The sequence below is a fragment of the Pristis pectinata genome, chromosome 2 (assembly GCF_009764475.1).
Source record: "Pristis pectinata isolate sPriPec2 chromosome 2, sPriPec2.1.pri, whole genome shotgun sequence".
Lineage (NCBI taxonomy): Eukaryota > Metazoa > Chordata > Chondrichthyes > Rhinopristiformes > Pristidae > Pristis > Pristis pectinata.
Genome location: NC_067406.1, coordinates 9,867,797 through 9,887,305, shown reverse-complemented (window position 1 = coordinate 9,887,305; position 19,509 = coordinate 9,867,797). Strand labels below are relative to the sequence as shown.

General features: G+C 45.9%; 1 protein-coding gene across 1 annotated transcript in view; it reads right to left on the bottom strand.

Annotated features, from left to right (window-relative positions):
* The window catches only part of LOC127567523 (putative pre-mRNA-splicing factor ATP-dependent RNA helicase DHX32), a 93,517-nt gene that overhangs the window by 29,171 nt on the left and 44,837 nt on the right, over positions 1 to 19,509 (bottom strand). Inside the window, exon 5 of the mRNA XM_052010519.1 lies at positions 5,347 to 5,589. Coding sequence (XP_051866479.1) covers positions 5,347 to 5,589 — 243 coding nt within the window. The remainder of the gene's footprint in view (positions 1 to 5,346; positions 5,590 to 19,509) is intronic.

The following is a 19,509-nucleotide window of genomic DNA, read 5'->3' as shown; positions in this document are numbered from 1 at the left end:
CGGGGAGGAGTACATGCAGGCAGGTGATAGGCGAGTCCAGGTGAGGGGGGAAGGTAGGAGGGTGGTGGTGGTGGGGGGGGGGGGGGGGTGTGGAGAAGCAAGAGGTGAGCGGTGATAGGTAGAAGAGACAAAGGGCTGAAGAAGAAGGAATCCAGTAGGAGACGACAGTAGACCATGGAATAAAGGGAAGGAGGTGGGGAAAGAGATGGGCAGGTCATGAGAGCAGGGAAGGGAAAAGAGAAGGGGGAAGGGGGCCACAGGAAGACAAAGGACAAGTAAGGTTTTTATTTTATTTTGTTGTTATCATTGATTTGGCTTTGGTTCAGGAGGCTTTGGTGAGCAGAGGCTATGGTGAAGTTCAGGAAAGATCTTTTTTCTTATTCCACAGTCAGGGCAGTGAAATGGCAGTCGGGGCAGTGGCATGCTCCTCTTGTAGGATGTGAGAAGTCAGGGAGACCTCCAGTGTCCCTGATGACTACACCTGGGAGAAATGCATCTGACTGCAGCTCCTTATTGACTATGTTCGGGAACGGGAACTGGAGCTGGAGCTGGATGAACTCTGGATCATTCGGAAAACAGAGGAGATGATAGACAGGAGTTACAATCACACCGAGACTGCAGGATGCAGGTAGCTGGGTGACCATCAGAAGAGGGAAAGGGGATAGGCAGTCAGTGCAGTGTACCCTTGTGGCCATTCCCCTCAATAACAAGTATATTGTTTTGGATATTGTTGGCAGGGACGACATACCAGAGGAAAGCCGGATCTCTGGCACTGAGTCTGGCTCTGAGGCTCAGAAGGGAAAGGGTGGGGGGGCGGTGTGGGTGGGGAGCAGTTGCAAAATGAGGAGTGCAGCAGTGATTGGGGATTCATTGGTTAGGGGAACAGATAGGAGATTCTGTGGATGAGAATGAGACTGCCAGATGGTATGTTGCCTCCCAGAAGCCAGGGTCAGAGACGTTTGGGATCAAGTCCACAGCATTCTTAAGGGGGAGGGTGAGCAGTCAGAAGTCGTGATCCACGTCAGTACCAATGACATAGGCAGGAAGGATGACGAGGTCCTGCAAAGTGAGTTCAGGGAGTTAGGTGCTAAGTTAAAAGACAGGACCTGCAGGGTGGTGATCTCAGGATTGCTCCCCGTGCCACGTGCTAGTGAGGCAAGAAATAGGAAGACAGCGCAGTTTAACACGCGGCTAAGGAGATGGTGCTTTTTGGATTTTTGGATCACTGGGCTCTCTTCTAGGGCAGGTGGGACTAGTACAAATGGGACAGTTTTCACCTAAACTGGAGGGGCACCAATATCCTTGTGGGAAGGTTTGCTAGTGTTGCTCGGGGGATTTAAACGAGAGTTGCAGGGGGTGGGAACCAGAGTGGCAGGGCCGTGAGTGGAGTGGCTGTGGGGAAAGTAGCTGTTAAGCCTACGAGCAAAGACAGAAATCGACAGGTTGATGAGCATGGTGGGACTAATGGTCTGAGATGCAGCTATTTCAATGCGAGGAGTATTGTCGGTAAGGCAGGTGAACTTAGAGCATGGATCAGCACATGGAATCAGCACATGTTGTTGCCATTATTGAGACTTGGTTGCAGGAGGGGCAGGACTGGCAGCTCAATGTTCCAGGATTCTGTTGTTTTAGACATGATAGAGAGGGAGGTATTAAAGGGGAAGGGGTGGCATTACTCATCAGGGAAGATGTCACAGCAGTGCTCAGAGAAGACACACTGGAGGGCTCGACTACTGAGGCAATATGGGTGGAACTGAGGAATAAGAAAGGTATGACCATGTTAATGGGGCTATATTATAGACCTCCCAATAGTCAGCTGGATTTAGAGAAACAAATTTGTAGAGAGATAGCAGACCGTTGCAAGAAAAATAAGGTTGTGATAGTAGATGATTTTAACTTTCCCACGCATTGACTGGGACTCCCATACTGTATTGGTATTGGTTTATTAGTGTCACTTGTACCGAGGTACAGTGAAAAACTTGTCTTACAAACCAATCGTACAGGTCAATTCATTACACAGTGCAGTTACATTAGGTTAGTACAGAGTGCATTGATGTAGTACAGGTAAAAACAATAACAGTACAGAGTAAAGTGTCGCAGCTACAGAGAAAGTGCAGTGCAATAAGGTGCAAGGTCACAACTGGATGGGATAGAGTTTGTCAAATGTGTTCAGGAAAGTTTCCTTAATCAATATACAGAAGTCCCAACTAGAGAGAGTGCAATACTGGATCTCCTCTTAGGGAACCAGACAAGGCAAGTGACAGAAGTGTGTGTAGGGGAACACTTTGAATCTAGTGATCATAATTCCATTAGTTTCAAGATAATTATGGAGAAGGATAGGACTGGTCCTAGGGTTGCAATTCTAAATTGGCGGCATCAGAAGGGACCTGGCAGGCGTCGATTGGGATAGGTTGTTTTCAGCAAAGAGATGCTTAGTAAGTGGGAGGCTTTCAAAAGTGAAATGAGAGTACTGAATATGTACGTTCCTGTTAGAATAAAAGGCAAGGCAAACAGGTTTAGGGAACCTTTGTTATCAAGGGATATTGAGGCCCTGGTAAAGAAAAAGGAGACTCATATGAGGTATAGGCAGTTATGATCAAATGAGGTGCTTGAGGAGTACAAGAAATGCAAGAGAACACCTGAGAGAGAAATCAGGAGGGCAAAACGAGGACATGAGGAAAGACAGGGTGAAAGAGAATCTCAAGGGTTGCTATAGTTATGTTATTAACAAAAGGGGAGCAAGGGACAAAATTGGTCCTCTTGAAGATCAGTGTGGTCATCTATGCATGGAGCTGAAAGAGATGTGGGAGATCTTAAATGAATTTTTTGCATCCGTATTTACTCTGGAGACAGACACAGAGACTGTAGAATGGAGGCGTGAGGTCACGAACCGTATCTGGATTACGGAAGAGGAGGTGCTGGCTGCCTTGAAGTGAATGAAGGTGGATAAATCCCCAGGGCCTGACAAGGTGTGCCCTCGGACCTTGTGGAAGGCTAGTGCAGAAATTGCAGGGGCCCAGGCAGAAATACTTAAAACAACCTAAGCCACAGGTGAGGTACCAGAGGACTGGAGGATAGCTGATGTTGTTCTCTTGTTCAAGAAAGGCTCCAAGAATAAGCCAGGAAATTATAGGCCAGTGAGCCTGACATCAGTCGTGGGTAAATTATTGGGAGGTATTCTAAAGGGACAGGATATAAGTAGACAAGAACTGATTAGGGATAGTCAACATGGTTTTGTGTGTGGTAGGTCATGTCTAACCAATTTTATAGCGTTTTTCGAGCAGGTTACCAAGAAGGTCGATGAGGGAAAGGTGGTGGACATTTTCTACATGGACTTTAGCAAGGCTTTTGACAAAGTCCCACATGGGAGGCTGATCCAGAAGTTCAAGTTGCTTGGCATTCCGGATAAAGTAATCAATTGGATTCAACATTGATAATGTGGTAAACTTGTGGATGAGCAAATTTGCGAATGGCGCCAAGATCGGGGGTGTAGTGGACAGCGAGGAAGGCTATCAAAGCTTTCAGCGTGATCTTGACCAGCTGGGAAAATGGGCTGAAAAATGGCAGATGGAATTTAATGCAGACAAGCGTGAGGTGATGCACTTTGGGAGGACAAATCAGGGCAGAATTACACAGTGAATGGTAGGGCACTGAGGTGTGCAGTAGAACAAAGGGACCTGGGAATACAGATCCATACTTCCTTGAAAGTGGCATCACAGGTAGACAGGGTCGTAAAGAGAGCTTTTGGCACTTTGGCCTTCATAAATCATAAATACAGAGTTGGGATGTTACCTTGAAGTTGTACAAAACATTGATGAGGCCAAATTTAGAGTATTGTGTGCAGTTCTGGTCACCTGCCTACAGGAAAGATATCAATAAGCTTGAAAGAGTGCAGAGAAAATATACAAAGCTGTTGCCGGAACTTGAGGACCTGAGTTATAAGGAAAGGTTGAATAGGTTGGGACCATTCCCTGGAGCGCAGGAGAATGAGGGGAGAATGTTCCAGAGGTCTACAAAATTATGAGGGGTGTAGATAGGGTGAATGCATGCAGGCTTTTTCCCCTAAGGTTGGGTGAGACTGCAACTAGAGGACATGGGTTTAGAGTGAAAGGCGATATATTTGAGGGGAATCTGAGGGCAAATTTCTTCACTCAGAGGGTGGTGCGAGTGTGGAAAGAGCTGCCAGCGGAAGTGGTAGATGCGGGTTCAATTGTAACTTTTAAGAGAAGTTTGGATAGGTACATGGATGGGAGGGGTTTGGAGGGATATGGTTCAGCTGCAGATCGATGGGACTAGGCAGAAGACCAGGTCGGCATGGACTAGGTGGGCTGAAGGGCCTGTTTCTGTGCTGTCGTACTATATGACTCTATGATACTATATTCACTAGTTTGGAAGAGAAGGACAGGAGCCATTATCTAAAAATGGCAGAAGGTGATGAACATTAGACTTCTACACCTGAAGAATGGCAGAGGACTGGAACTCTTTTACAAATAGTACCAGTCAATTGTTAATTTTAAACATTAGATTTTTTTCATCATAGTCTTACTAAGGTAAAAACAGATATAAGCAGTTAAGTCTCAGAATAGTCACAACCACATCAAGTTGCCAAACACGATCAAGGCAAGAGTTACTTTTGTTCCTACGCTCCCAAAACCAGGTGGTCTGAGTTGGTGGAATAATTAAGCTGTCAATCTCCCTTGCATAGCTTAGAGAAGAAACAGAGAAATGTTCACACTAACAAAGCAAGAGGTTGGGATTTGCATCTACTGTGAGTATCCAGTGCAGTGACTTTAAACCAGGGACTTTGTATCTAATCTGACACGCAAGGATTAATTTTACCTCATGCACCTGGAGGGAGTAAGGTGGGAGTGGACACACTAATCTTTTTCAGATTTAAGGTGCTGGGGAGTAGGTATAGAGGAGTTGTCAGGGGTAAGTTTTTATTTACTCGGGGTGGTGCGTGTGTGGAATGGGCTGCCAGCAACAGTGGTGGAGGTGGACTTTGGATAGGTACATGGAGCTTAGAAAAATAGAGGGCTATAGGAAACCCTAGTAATTTCTAAGGTAGGGACATGTTCGGCACAACTTTGTGGGCCAAAGGGCCTCTATTGTGCTGTAGGTTTTCTATGTTTCTATGTTTTTCATTGAATAGAAAGAATGGACAGGGTGTAAACTGAGCAGCAATTCTGAACGTATCAGTCCTGAATGGTGAAAATAAACCTCCACAGAACCAAGGACTCAAAGGAACTAAAATTATTTGCAATGTATATAGAAACAGATCAAGGACTGGGAGTTTTTCTTCATGAAGAAAATATAATGTGTTGAAGAATGCAAGAGTTCACTTACAGTTTTTTGTTCCATCCCAGAGTCTATTACATAAGAAATATCCATAGAAAATGAAGAATCAGCTAAAGAGTCTGCAATGATGATTTTCCTGCGGTGATCTTTAAACTTCTGGTTGCAGTTTTCATAAATTTTTTGAAAGTTGCTTCCTATGCCCGAATGCAATGGAATGGGAATCAGCTCCCCCAACTGAGACCCTATAGCTCCCCCTTCTGTGCGTATAGCTCTACAGCAGTCAGTTATCTCCTGCAAAACAAGAGACAGCAAAATACAACATTCATACAACATTATGAAATGGCCTCATTTAAACAGAGTAATTCCAAATTAAAAGAACTAATTTCAGCAAGCATCAACTTTGCTCCTGAGCAAGGTACAATAATAATATTATGACTCTGGTGGTGCCGGACTACTAGATTTTTTGGACTGCTGGTTGCAACTAATATTAATACCTAAACATACATTTTCTTGAAAAAGCAAGTTAGGGGTAGGGTTAGTAAACCCGATGGTTTAAAGGGAGCGGGCAATGTACTAACACTTCAGATGCCACCTCTGGCTGCACACCTATCCACATTCCTGTTGAAAATATCAGAATCAGATTATCACTGACATATTAAGTGAAATTTGTTATTTAGTGGCAGCAGTACAGTGCAAAGACATAAAATTACTATAAGATACAAAATTAAATAAATAGTGCAAAAAAAAGGAATAACGAGGCATGGGTTCATGGACCATTCAGAAATCTGATGGCGGAGGGGAAGAAGTTGTTTCTGAATCATTAAGTGTGGGTCTTCAGGCTCCTGACTGATGCATCATTGGTACGGCAATTCAAATGCACAGGAATGCAAGAAGCTGCAGAGTGTAGTGCATTCAGCCCAATAGATCATGGGCACATCCCACCCCACCATCGGTAGCGTCTATATGAGGTGCTGCCTCAAGAAGGCAACATCTATCATTAAAGATCTCTATCGTCAACGATCCCCAGCATCCGGGCCATGCCATCTTCTCACAGCTACCATCAGCAGGAGGTACAGACTCCTTAAGTCCCACACCACCAGGTTCAAGAACAGCTACTTCCCTTCAACCATTCTTGAACCAACCTGCACAACCCTAATCACTAGCTCAGTACAATTAACTTTGCTTTTTTTTTGTTCTAATTGCGTTCTTTCTTGTACGTTTTTCTTGTGAATGTTATGTTTCTAATGCTATGTGCCTGTGATGCTGCTGCCAGGTAAATTTTTCATTACACCTGTGCGTACATGTACTTGGGCACATGACAATAAACTCGACTTTGAACCCTGGTTCTGACTACACACCTGACCCACAGTCCGATTCCAGTTTGGGCTACACTTCAGACTCCCAGCACTGACTGCACACCCACTTGCACTTGGAACCCTTGGCTCACGTTGTGAACTAATGAATAAACCAGATGCCAAACTATCAGAATTCCTGAATGATTGGAACTGGACTATCAGGTTTACTTTTTTTGTTTGGGAGGTAGGAATGGGCAGAAGTAATGAAAACAATGGAACATTTAAGAGGATTCAGAAACACAAAGTCCTGCAAGGGGTGGGTGGGTTGGCGGGGATGCTGTGGTTAAAGATCACAGACGTTAATCTTTAAAGGTGGCTGTTAAGAAAAACGTCTGTGATCTTTGGCCTTGAGTGAAGTGTGAAGTAAAATAATAAAGAAGTCATCGTGAATCTTTACCAATCAATGGTTAGACCACAGCTAGAATACTGTGTTGAATTCTAGGCCCTGCACTGTAGGATGGCAGCACCTTGAGGGTACAAAGGAGATTTTATAAAATATGAGGATCTCCTGTTGTGTTTTGAGATCGGAACAGCAGGGATCTCCCTCCTTAAAGGGAAATTTATTGGAGATTTGTCAAGATTATGTAGATAAGGACAGATCAAAGATAATTGTCAAAAAATCCAAGGGAAAGCAAGGAAAAATCATTTTACTTGGTGTGTTCCAGATTATTTTAACTGTAACTGAAAGTGTGATGGATCAAGTTTCAAAGAGCCAGATTACTCTTGGGTTGGTCAATGCCTTTTACTTGTATCCCCCCTGATCCACAGCCACATTAATCTCTTGTAGCCCCATGTGACAAATTGTGGCCATCTTGTGAAGTGGAGTGAGCAATAACCCTCAGGCCCCACCAGAACATCCTTGATGAGACTTTAGAGAGCTTGTGCTCTCTAAAAAAAGAGAGCCTTTTCAACTCTTTTTAAGTGTTTTTGATCATCAGAGAAACATATAAACAATTGGGAAAAAAATTAAAACATTAATATTTAACAACTTTAAAACATTTTTAACTGATACAAATAGAGACTGCAGATGCTGGAATCTGGAGCAAAAACGAGCTGCTGGAGGAACTCAGCAGGTCAGCTAGCACCTGTGGAGGGAAATGGATCGTTAACGTTTCCGGTCAAGATCCTTCTCAACCCGAAACATCGACTATTTCCCTCCACAGATGCTGCTTGACCTGCTGAGTTCCTTTTGCCTTTTCTACCCACTCAAATGAAAGGGGTTGTGGTTTAGATGCTAACTATGGTTGGTGTCAAGTTAAGGGGTCAGATATAAAGTGTTTGCTGTCCCTCAAGCTCAGTGTGAATGAGCATCCCAAACTCAGTACCGAATTCAATTCCGAAATTGGAGATCAGTTAGCTTCACCCTGACCTCCAACTTGCTCCCGATTTCTGTGCTGCAATGTGTAGGGAAACACTGACTGAGAAGATGACCTTATTAAGTTCTCTTCCACACAACCTGCAATAAGTATGAACAATTTGGCCCAAAGGTAACTTTCAAGAGACTTGAAAGGGATAAATATTTCTATTAAGTACACAATTAAGTGAACCCTTCAACAATTTAGTGCAGTTTAGATAAGGCCTCTTTCTCTTGTATCATCATCACTCTGCACGGTAGTGTAGCGGTCAGCATAACGCTATTACAGCACCAGCGACCTGGGTTCAATTCCAGCCGCTGTCTGTAAGGAGTTTGTACGTTCTCCCCATGTTTGCGTGGCTTTCCTCTGGTTTCCTCCCACATTCCAAAGACGTACAGGTTAGGAAGTTGTGGGTGTGCTATGTTGGTGCCGGAAGCGTGGCGTCACTTGTGGGCTGCCCCCAGAACACTCTCCGCAAAAAAAGATGCATTTCACTGTGTGTTTCGATGTACATGTGACTAATAAAGATATCTTCTCTTATAAAAAAAAGTTCCTGACTGCCCTCTGTGCGTTTCAGCACTCTGTGAAGATTCATCGCAACTTCCTCCTCAACAGTAGGGCCTGGAAATGGCCCACCTGTTGTCACTCAGAATCTCACTCAGGATTTTTACTGGATCAATTTCCTCTATCATTGGTGGCTGCTTGTGGTGAGCCTACTCCTCGAACCACTGAAGCCCTTCAGGTGAATCTGCTCAAGTACTGTTGAGTAAAGAGTTCCAGGATTTGGACCCAGGGTAGTTTGGGACCTGGAGAATAACCTGCAGGTGATGGTGCCCCCATGTCTCTCTTGTTCTTCTGGGCAGCAGAGGTCACAGGTTTGGGAGGTCAAAGAAATTCCCAGGGTCAATCCTTCCACTTTCAGCCAGAATAGCTACAAACGAAACAAACAGCTACATTTCCAGGGAGAGCAAGGTCTCTGTATGAGGAAACACCAAGTAGTCTGGGGCTACACTCCCTATAGTTTCGAAGAATGAGAAGAGATCTCATCAACAACACAAGAAAATAGGAACAGAATGCCAGAGGCACTCCAAGCCTGTCTCACCATTCAATGATCATGGCTGATCAATGCTGGCCTCAACTCCTCTTCTGTGCCAGTTCCCCATAACCCTTAGTTCCTTGATCTACCAAATATTTATCCATCTCCATCTTAAATGTGTGATGTTCTGGCCTCCATCACCCTTAAGAGCAGAGAATTCCGGAGATTCACCACCTTCTTTCTATGCACCTCAGTTTCAAATGGCTGGCCCCTTATTTTGCAGGGAATCAAGGGAGATGGGGCTAGTATTTGAAAATGGCACTGGACTAGAAGATATTATCTTAATGATGGGCTGGGTGGTGTATTCCTATTCCTACTTCTTATGTTCTGAGTTCTTAAATGTCTTCCATATTTGAAGACATTGCTATCCAGCAGCCTGTCATTTCAAGTGTTTCGGATGATCAGTGTAGATCGGATTAGAGACAGATAACTTAGACACTCAACTTGCATACACAGAGAGTAACAACTTGGTTGAATGAGGATTCACCTTCAAGAGCAGAGCGTGTGGAGACAAGCACACCCTCAAGCCTAAACCTGACAAAATACAGCAACCTCACTCTTCTTTACTGCCAATGTTTAACCTCTACAATTTTAAAATGATTGCTACTACTCTGTACTGTTATTGTTTTTACCTGCACTACATCAATACACTCTGTACTAACTCAGTGTAACTGCACTATGTAATGAATTGACCTGTACGATCGGTATGCAAGACAAGTTTTTCACTTTACCTCGGTACAAGTGACAATAATAAACCAATACCAATATCTCCAACTCTAACCTGTATTCATTGGAGACTGATCAAAAAAATACCCAAATTAATAGATTTTTCATCCAGTCATTCCCAATCCTGTATGAAGTCTTTCCAAAGATTCAATTCGTAGTTTTCTTCATTCCCTTCATGCTTCTGATGAAATCTGACTGCACCTAAACACAAAAATATTGGCCCCTCAATCCTGCCCCACTGTTCAATCTGATCATGGCTGATCTGTCCCAGGCATCTTCTCTTCTGTGCCAGATCCCCATAACCATCAATTCCCCAATTTTTGAAAAAATTATCTATTTCCTCTTTAAATATTTCCTGTAATCTAGCTCCTCCACAATCGTCCAGGATAAAGAATTTTAGAGATTCACCACCCTCTGTGAGAAGTTCCTACGCACCTCACTTTAAATAACTGGTCCCTAACCTCAAAACTATGTTCTCTGGTTCAGGATTCCCCCACCAATGAAAAGATTAACCACTTAAAATCATCATCCTTCCTTCAATCCATTAGAGGGAGAGCGCGAGAGTCTACTGCGATGAAACCGATAACATCAAAGAATGGAATGAAGAAAAGCCATTTTATCCAATAATCTGTACTCAACACAACCATATAAGGAGACCAAAAACCATACGTAGTACTCAAGGTATGCACTCCTCACTGTAGCACTGTGCACTTGCAGAAAGACTTCCCTACTTTTGTTTCAAGAAAAGAGGATAACTTTCATAAGCATGTGATGAGGAACATTCTTTCCCCCAAGCGCTGTGAATTTTTGGACTACAAAAGAATGAAGGTTTATGGAGAAATAGGCAAAAATAAGTTGAGGCCAAAGATCAGTTCACCCAAAATATTATTGATTGGCGGAGCAGTTTTAAGGGGCCAGATGGCTTCATCTAGCTCCTATTTCTTGTCGCCTTATGTTCTTAAAATGATCTGTTGTGAGTGTAACTGATAAACACATTAAAATACATTTTACATAATGAACTGTGCATAGATTATGAAGAACACTGAAAAAATGTTCTCCTATGACAAGGGATTAAGAAAGGAAACAAGTTAATAATGTGTTGCATTTATATGAAGCCTTCAACACAGAAATGCCAAGGCCACCACAGCAAGACACACAAGGAGATATAGATACCAAAAACAAGATGAAATAGGTAGGACACAGAGTGATGAAAATGAGGAAATTCTAGTTTTGGCAAATGAAGCTGTGCTAGTTAATAACAGACTGATTGAAACCAGGAATGTGTAAACAGCCGAAATAAGAACACAAATTTTAGAGGGCTATGGGCCAAAGCATGGGCAAATGGGGCTACCTCAGTTAGGCAACTTGACCAGCATGGACAAGTTGGGCTAAAGGGTCTGTTTCCTGCTGGATTACTATGACACTTACAGGACAGAAGATATTATAGAGGTCCATCTCTCTATACCCTATTTTATACGATTTCATAATGACTAAGGAGGCCCTTTGACATAATGCATTACCAAGAATTTTCTAGCTATATTTTTATAAAATTCATTTCCTTCCCATAAACTAGTACATTAAATGATGAATCTTAGTATTGGCTTTTCATTTTGAGATTGCAACACCAAGATTTTATTGCAATCACATCCCCAGCTAATTTCCCTGCCATTCATTCTCTCTCATGTGCTCATTAATTCACCCCAGTTCTCCCATCAATTGCCTGCACTCGGGGTAATTGTCAGCAGCCAATCAAACTGCCAATAGGTCTACAGGATGTGGGAGGAAATGGGAACATCTAATGAAAGCTTATGTTGTCATAGGGAGAATGTACAAATTCCACACACTCAGTAGCAGAGGTCAGGAGTGAACCTGGGTCACTGGAGCCGTAACTCAGCAGCTCCGCTAGCTATACCACTGGGCCGCAATGAAGGATTTGTTTAATGGGAACCAACTTAGGTCAGTCATCACAGGAGCATGGTGAATGGACATGATGCAAAGTAGGAATTGAGCAGTAGAGTTTTAGAGAGCTGAAATTTATGTTGCATGTACACTTGAGGCCAGCCATGAGTGCCTTAGAATTGTCACATTTAGAGATAATACAGGAACAGATTAGGGCTTCAAATAACAGAGGCAGGAAAGAATTAGATTAAATAACTGAGGTTAAGCAACATTATTAAGCAATTTTATGTGGTTAGAAACTCACCCTGGGATCAAATACAACAACAAGGTTCTGAATAGTTTGTTTCTTTCTGCTTCAGCGTTGCCAGAGAGAACAGATTTAACTTTGAGAAACTGGAGGAGGTTTTCCATTGAAGCACCAATTAATGGATTGCTATAACTAGGAAAAGCTAATATAATTGGTCATTAAATTAGAGATGTTTGTGGAGTAAAGATAGGAGGTAATCGAGAGGTTAAGTCAGTATTGTGTTGGGTGTGAAATTTTTCTTTGCATTGTTCTTTTTATATTGTTGTCATGACATTGCAACGCTTCAGTGGGTTGATGCCAATGCACTCATAGCAATTCACACATCATGTGCTAATATTGATGGGCTTGTGTAAATAGCAACCTAAAAATAATGTACCTCCTTACCACACAAGACCAATAAATGGGTCACATTACCAAGAATTTTCTAGCTATATTTTTATAAAATTCATTTCCTTCCCATAAACTAATACAGTAAATGATGAATCTTAGTATTGGCTTTTCATTTTGAGATTGCAACACCAAGATTTTATTGCAATATTAGCAAGTGTGTGGATGTGAAAAGCATGGAAAACATACAATGGAAGAATAAAATGCCAGGGTTGGATTAGCATGACAGATCAGCAATTCATTATTAACGGCTAATTTAGAATTTAAGATCTCAACTAAAGTATCAGTGATCATCTAATCATCAGTGATCAACAAATATCTCAAAGTCAAAATTGAGTTTGTCACATGCACAAGTACATAGAACTATGACACACCCACACAAGCCCCATATATCTGGAGGACCCTGTACTTTCAGTCTTTGAGGCTGACGTCTAGGTGATCCAGATGGCATAACTGGTCGAGTACTAAATATCTGTGTGGACCATCTGGCTGGAGTAATCGCAGACATTTTCAACCTCTCGCTTCTGTGATCCAAGGTTCCCACCTGCTTCAGAAAGGCATCTATTGTACCAGTGCCCAAGAAGAACGTGGTGACCTGCCTCAATGACTACCGTCTGGTAGCACTTCCATCAACTGTAATGAAGTGCTTCGAGAGGTTGTGCCATAACCAATCAACTGCTGCCTCAGAGATGACCTGGATCCTCTCCAGTTTGCCTACCGCCTCAACAGCAGATGCAATTTCTCTGGCTCTTCACACTGCTCAGGACCATCTGGACAACAAGAACTCATATGTCAGGCTGTTGTTCATTGACTACAGCTTGGGTTTCAACACAATCATCCAAACTCATCATCAAGTTTCAAGACCTGGGCCTCTGTACCTCCCTCTGCAACTGGATACTCAACTTCCTCATCAACAGACCTCAGTCAGTGAGGATTGGTAACAACATCTCCTCTTTGATGATCATCAACTCAGGTGCACCTCAAGGCTCCGTGCTGAGCCCCCTGCTCTACTTGCTATACAGACATGACTGTGTGGCTAAGCACTGCTCCAATACCCACCTTCAAATTCGCAGACAACAATACCGTTGCTGGATGACTCACAGGTGGCGATGAGTCAGCTTACCAAAGTGAGATAGGACACCTGGTTGAGTGGTGCAGCAAAAACAACCTCGCCTCAACGTCAACAAAACTAAATCGCTAATTGCTGAATTCAGGAAGGGGAAGGAGGTTGAACATGCACCAGTCTACGTTGGGGGAAATCGACGGTGGAGGGAGTCATCAGCTTTAAATTCCTGAGCGTTAACATATTGGATGGCCTGTCCTGGGCCCAGCACATAGATGCAATCATGAGGAAAACATGTCAGCGTCTTTACTTTCTTAGAAGGTTACGCAGATTCAGCTTGTCACCATACACTGTAGCAAACTTCTACAGATCTACTGTTGAAAGTATCCTGCCTGGTTGCATCATGGTCTGGTACGGCAATTCAAATGCATAGGAACGTAAGAAGCTGCAGAGAGTAGTAGACTCTGCCCAATACATTACAGGCACATCCCTCCCCACCATCAGTAGTGTCTACAGGAGGCGCTGCCTCAAGAAGGCAACATCCATCATCAAAGACCCCACCATCTGGGCCACGCCATCTTTTCGCAGCGGCCATTGGGCAGGAGGTACAGAAGCCTGAAGCCACACCCCCAGGTTCAAGAACAGCAACATCCCTTCAACCATTCGGTTCTTGAACCAAATGGCAACACCCTAATCTCCACTGCAGTAATCTGCTGGAGGAACTCTGCGAGTCGAGCAGCATCTGCGGGAAGAAAGGAATCATCGACGTCAGGGTTTCGAACCGCTCAGTTCCTCCAGCAGATAGTTTGTTGCTCCAGATTCCAGCATCTGCACTCTCTAGTGTCTCCATCAAATGTATCATCAAGTGTCTCCATCATACTCCTTGCTGTGTTCCACACAGCTGATAACACCAGGCTCCTCTAATGCCGCTTTTGTTATATTCATGTAACTACTGTTTGAACACACTCTACCCTAACTGTGGCATTTCTCAAGGTGGCTGCTCTGTCTTATGCAGTCTGGAGTCCTTAATCCTCAATTCCTTCCACTTCCTATCAGCAGCCATTCACAGGAAAGGTTCGTTATCTTTGGCTTGGATGCTGCTCATCATTTATGATCACAACACGAACAACTACCCTCTTCACAGTACCCCACCACAACAGATGACCTCTGCAATGTTATCAAATTCATCACAACTTCCAATAGTTCAACATTTGGACAGCTAAAACCATCTTCAGCTGAGCATTCACTGAGCTGACATTGATAGCAAGTCCTTCTTGAGGCACTCCCAAATAAGTATTCCATAAATGAAGTATCGGCTATATTTGGCAGAGATTCACACCTCGCAGCCTTACTATCAAACAAAATAAAAATACTCCTGCAATACTAACTGCCTCAAAACCCAACACATTCTGCATTGGGTTTGTGACTCGTGTAAACAATGCAGAATTTGTTCCTTTTCGTCCCAATATTTGGTTCTATCCAAATTAGCCATACCCCATTCACAGATAAACTCCTCGAAATTCCTCCATGCCCAGGTGAGCTCCTCTAAACCCCACCGTCAGCAGGTGAGCTCCTCTAATACCCTCTCACCAGGTGAGCTCCTGTAATCCCCAATCATCAGGTGAGCTCCTGTAATCCTCCCCCGTCACCAGCTGTTCCTCAAATCCCCCCCCCCACGTCACCAGGTGAGCTCCTCTCATCCACCCCGTCACCAGGTGAGCTCCTCTAATCCCGCACCCTGTCACCGGGTCAGCTCCTCTAACACCCCACCCCGTCACCAGGTGAGCTCCTCTAATCCCCACCCTGTCACCAGGTGAGCTCCTCTACTCCCCACCCTGTCACCAGGTGAGCTCCTCTACTCCCCACCCTGTCACCAGATGAACTCCTCTAATCCCCACCCCGTCACCAGGTTTGCTCCTCTAATCCTCCCCTGTAACCAGGTTTGCTCCTCTAATCCCGACCCCATCAACAGGTGAGCTCCTCTAATCTGCACCCCATCAAATTTGCTCCTCTAATCCCCAATCCATCACCAGGTGAGCTCCTCTGATCGCCACACCGTCACCAGGTATGCTCCCCTCATCCCCACCCTGTCACCAGGTGATCTCCTCTCATCCCCCGTTCCAAGGTGAGCTCCACTTATCCCCACGTCACTAGTTGAGATCTAATCCTCCCCCGTCTCCAGTAGAGCTCCTCTAATCCTCCCCGTCACCACCTGAGCTCCTCTAATCCCCCGCCCCCCGTCACCAGCTGAGCTCCTCTAATCCCAACCCCGTCACCAAGGTTTGCTCTTCTAATCCTCCCCCTTCACCAGGTGAGCTCCTCTAATCCAAACCACGTCACCAGGTTTGCTCCTCTAATCCCCACCCCATCACCAGGTGAGCTCCTCCAATCCAACCCTGTCACCAGGTGAGCTCCTCTAATCCCCACCCCGTCACCAGATATGCTCTTCTAATCCCAACCCCGTCACCAGGTGAGCTCCTCTAATCCCCACCCTGTCACCAGGTGAGCTCCTCTAATCCCCCGTCACCAGGTGAGCTCCTCTAATACTCCCCCATCACCAGCAGAGGTCCTCTAATCCTCATCCCTACCAGGTTTGCTCCTCTAATCTGCACCCCATCACCAGGTGAGGTACTCTAATCCTCGTCACCAGGTGCTCCTCTAAACACCCGTCACCAGGTGAGCTCCTCTAATCCCCCGTCACCAGATAAACTCCTCTAATCCCACCCCGTCACCAGGTTTGCTCCTCTAATCCTCCCCTGTAACCAGGTTTGCCCCTCTAATCCCCACCCCATCACCAGGTGAGCTCCTCTAATCCCCCCTCACCAGTTGAGCTCCTCTAATCCACACCCCATCAACAGGTGAACTCCTCTAATCCCCACCCCATCAAATTTCTCTAATCCCCAATCCGTCACTAGGTGAGCTCCTCTGATCGCCACATCGTCACCAGGTATGCTCTTCTCATCCCCACCAGGTGAGCTCCTCTCATCCCCCATTCCTAGGTGAGCTCCTCTTATCCCCACGTCACTAGTTGAGCTCATCTAATCCTCACCCGTCTCCAGTTGAGCTCCTCTAATCCTCCCCATCACCAGCTGAGCTCCTCTAATCCCCCCCCCAATCACCAGTTGAGCTCCTCTAATCCCAACCCCGTCACCAAGGTTTGCTCTTCGAACCCTCCCCCGTCACCAGGTGAGTTCCTCTAATCCAAACCACGTCACCAGGTTTCTAATCCCCACCCCGTCACCAGGTGAGCTCCTCTAATCCAACCCTGTCACCAGGTGAGCTCCTCTAATCCCCCCTCACCAGGTGAGCTCCTCTAATCCCCCCTCACCAGCTGAGCTCCTCTAATCCCCATCGTCACCAGGTTTGCTCCTCTAATCCGCACCCCGTCACCGGGTGAGCTCCTCTAATCCTCCCCATCACCAGCTGAGCACTTCTAATCACCCGCGTCAGCAGTTGAGCTCCTCTAATCCCAACCCAGTCACCAGATTTGCTCTTCTAATTCCTACCCCATCACCAGGTGAGCTCCTCTAATCCAACCCTGTCACCAGGTGAGCTCCTCTAATCGCCACACCGTCACCAGGTGAGCTCCTCTAATCCCCCGTCACCAACTGAGCTCTAATCCCCACCCCGTTACCAGAGCTCCTCTAATCCCCCACCGTCACCAGGTGAGGTCCCCTAATTCCCCACCCCATCACCAAATTTGCTCCTCTCATCCCCTGTTCCTAGGTGAGCTCCTCTCATCCCCACGTCACGTTGAGCGCCTCAAATCCTCCCCGTCTCCAGTTGAACTCCTCTAATCCTCCCCATCACCCCCGTCAGCAGCTGAGCTCCTCTAATCCCAACCCCGTCACCAGGTTTGCTCTTCTAATCCTCCATCACCAGGTGAGCTCCTCTAATCCCCCCTTCACCAACTGAGCTCCTCTAATCCCCCACCCCATTACAGTGAGCTCCTCTAATCTGCCCGTCACCAGGTGAGCTCCTCTAGTCCCCCCCATCACCAGGTGAGCTCCTCTAATCCCACCACCAGGTGAGCTCCACTACTCCCCACCCTGTCACCAGGTGAACTCCTCTAATCACCCCCCCAGTCTTCAGAAGAGCTCTAATGCTCCCACCCCCGTCACCAGGTCAGCTCCTCTAATCTCCACCCCATCACCAGGTTTGCTCCTCTAATCCCTTGTCACCAGGTGAGCTCCCCTAATCCCCACCCCGTCACCAGCTGAGCTCCTCTAATCCCCAACCCGTCACCAGGTGAGCTCCACTAATCGCCCATCACCAGGTGAGCTCCTGTAATCCCCACCACGTCACGAGGTTTGCTCCTCTAATCCCCACCCCGTCACCAGGTGAGCTCCTCTAATGCCCCCCATCAACAGGTGAGCTCCTCTAATACTCCCCCGTCACCAGGTGAGCTCCTCTAATGCTCCCCCGTCACAAGGTGAGCTCCTCTAATCCCCACCGCGTCACCTGGTTTGCTCCTCTAATCCCCACCCCATCACCAGGTGAGCTCCTCTAATCTCCCGTCACTAGGTGAGCTCCCCTAATTCCACCCCCCTGCCCCCCCCCCCACCCCCCGTTATTAGGTGAGCTCCCCTAATCCCCTCGCTTGAGGGAATTGAACTGGCAGCCTTTAACAAAGCACGTATAACCTGGTTGGGGAATTACATGAATGGCGGATCCTGTAGCTCTGTCTGCCCCCTCTGTACCTCGGAGAACCCCGCCGCGGACTCTGCCTGAGAGTCAGGAGGATCCTGCAGGCACTGCAAGAGGGACTCAATGGATACTGTGGGGTGGTTCCCTGAGCCGACTGTCCAGGCCGGTGGTGAGAGGGGCCCTCCCAGTCAGATCCTCACCTCACTCTCAGCGAGCGCTGCCCCCCGGGAGGACTGTGCTGGGGACGAGACGGTCGCCCACCTCTTTGCGGGCTGTGGGTTTGCGAGGAGGGTGTGGCAGAAGATGCATGGGTCCTTGTCACGGTTCATTCCCAGCAGCAGTGTAACAGAGGATTCTCCAATCTGCGGGCTGTTCCCGGCGACACACACACAGACGGACATGAACTGCTGCTGGAAGGTCATCGACCCTAATCGTGCTGTTCCCAGGGAAGGGAAGTAATTTCAGAGTTTTGCATCTTGACCAAACAAAACTCAGTAAAGGATGAGAAGGAAGGGGGGAGATGAGCAAGTATCCAGGTTTGGAACAACAGAAATGTGGGTTCGGGAGGAGGGGGTTGGGAGGGGCAATGGTATATAGAGAACGAAAACATGGCTTTCCATGCCATTGCTCATCCTCATTTGAGGTTGGGGTTGCAATGGGGGTATGTTTTGGAATTTCTACATGAAGCAAGTGCTAAGAACTGGGTGACCCACCTGCAAATGGTTCCAACCACAAGATTCCCCTTGAAGTTATGTGGAAGTTGGTTATACGTGTTTTGTGAACGCCTGCTTCTACATGAGTGTCTGGCACAGTCCACAAGTCTACTGAATTTTGCAGAAATGGCACCCAAGCATCTGCTGAACAGAGCTGCTACATACACCCTGGCTCCACAGAGGACACAGAAATAAATTGGCAATATCTGCAACCTGCTCAGAAAATCCATAATTTAACAGCCTACAGTTTCAGATGGAGGGCATGGATATACTAACTCCAAGCACGGCAATTAGTGACAGCTAATATGGATTCAGGAGAACTTGCAAAAATGTTAAATACTATCTATTTAATGAAAAACATATTCAAAATGCCAAATTTAATTGTCTTAGGAAGAGGATACTTCAGAAAATACAATTAGAACACCTTTGAGCCCAAGATATATTTGTCACAAACAAGTACACGTAGCTCTGACAACCGGAACAGGTCACTCAGTGCTACACTGAAGTACAGCATCTCATGCCCCACTTGGGTAGCCTGCAGCCCAATGGTATGTACACTGAATTTTCCAATTTCAGGTAACTCACTGTCCCAGTGTTCTTTTCCCACTCTCACCAATTCATCCAGTCTCTCTCTCTCCCCCACTGCCCATTGTTCACTTTTTC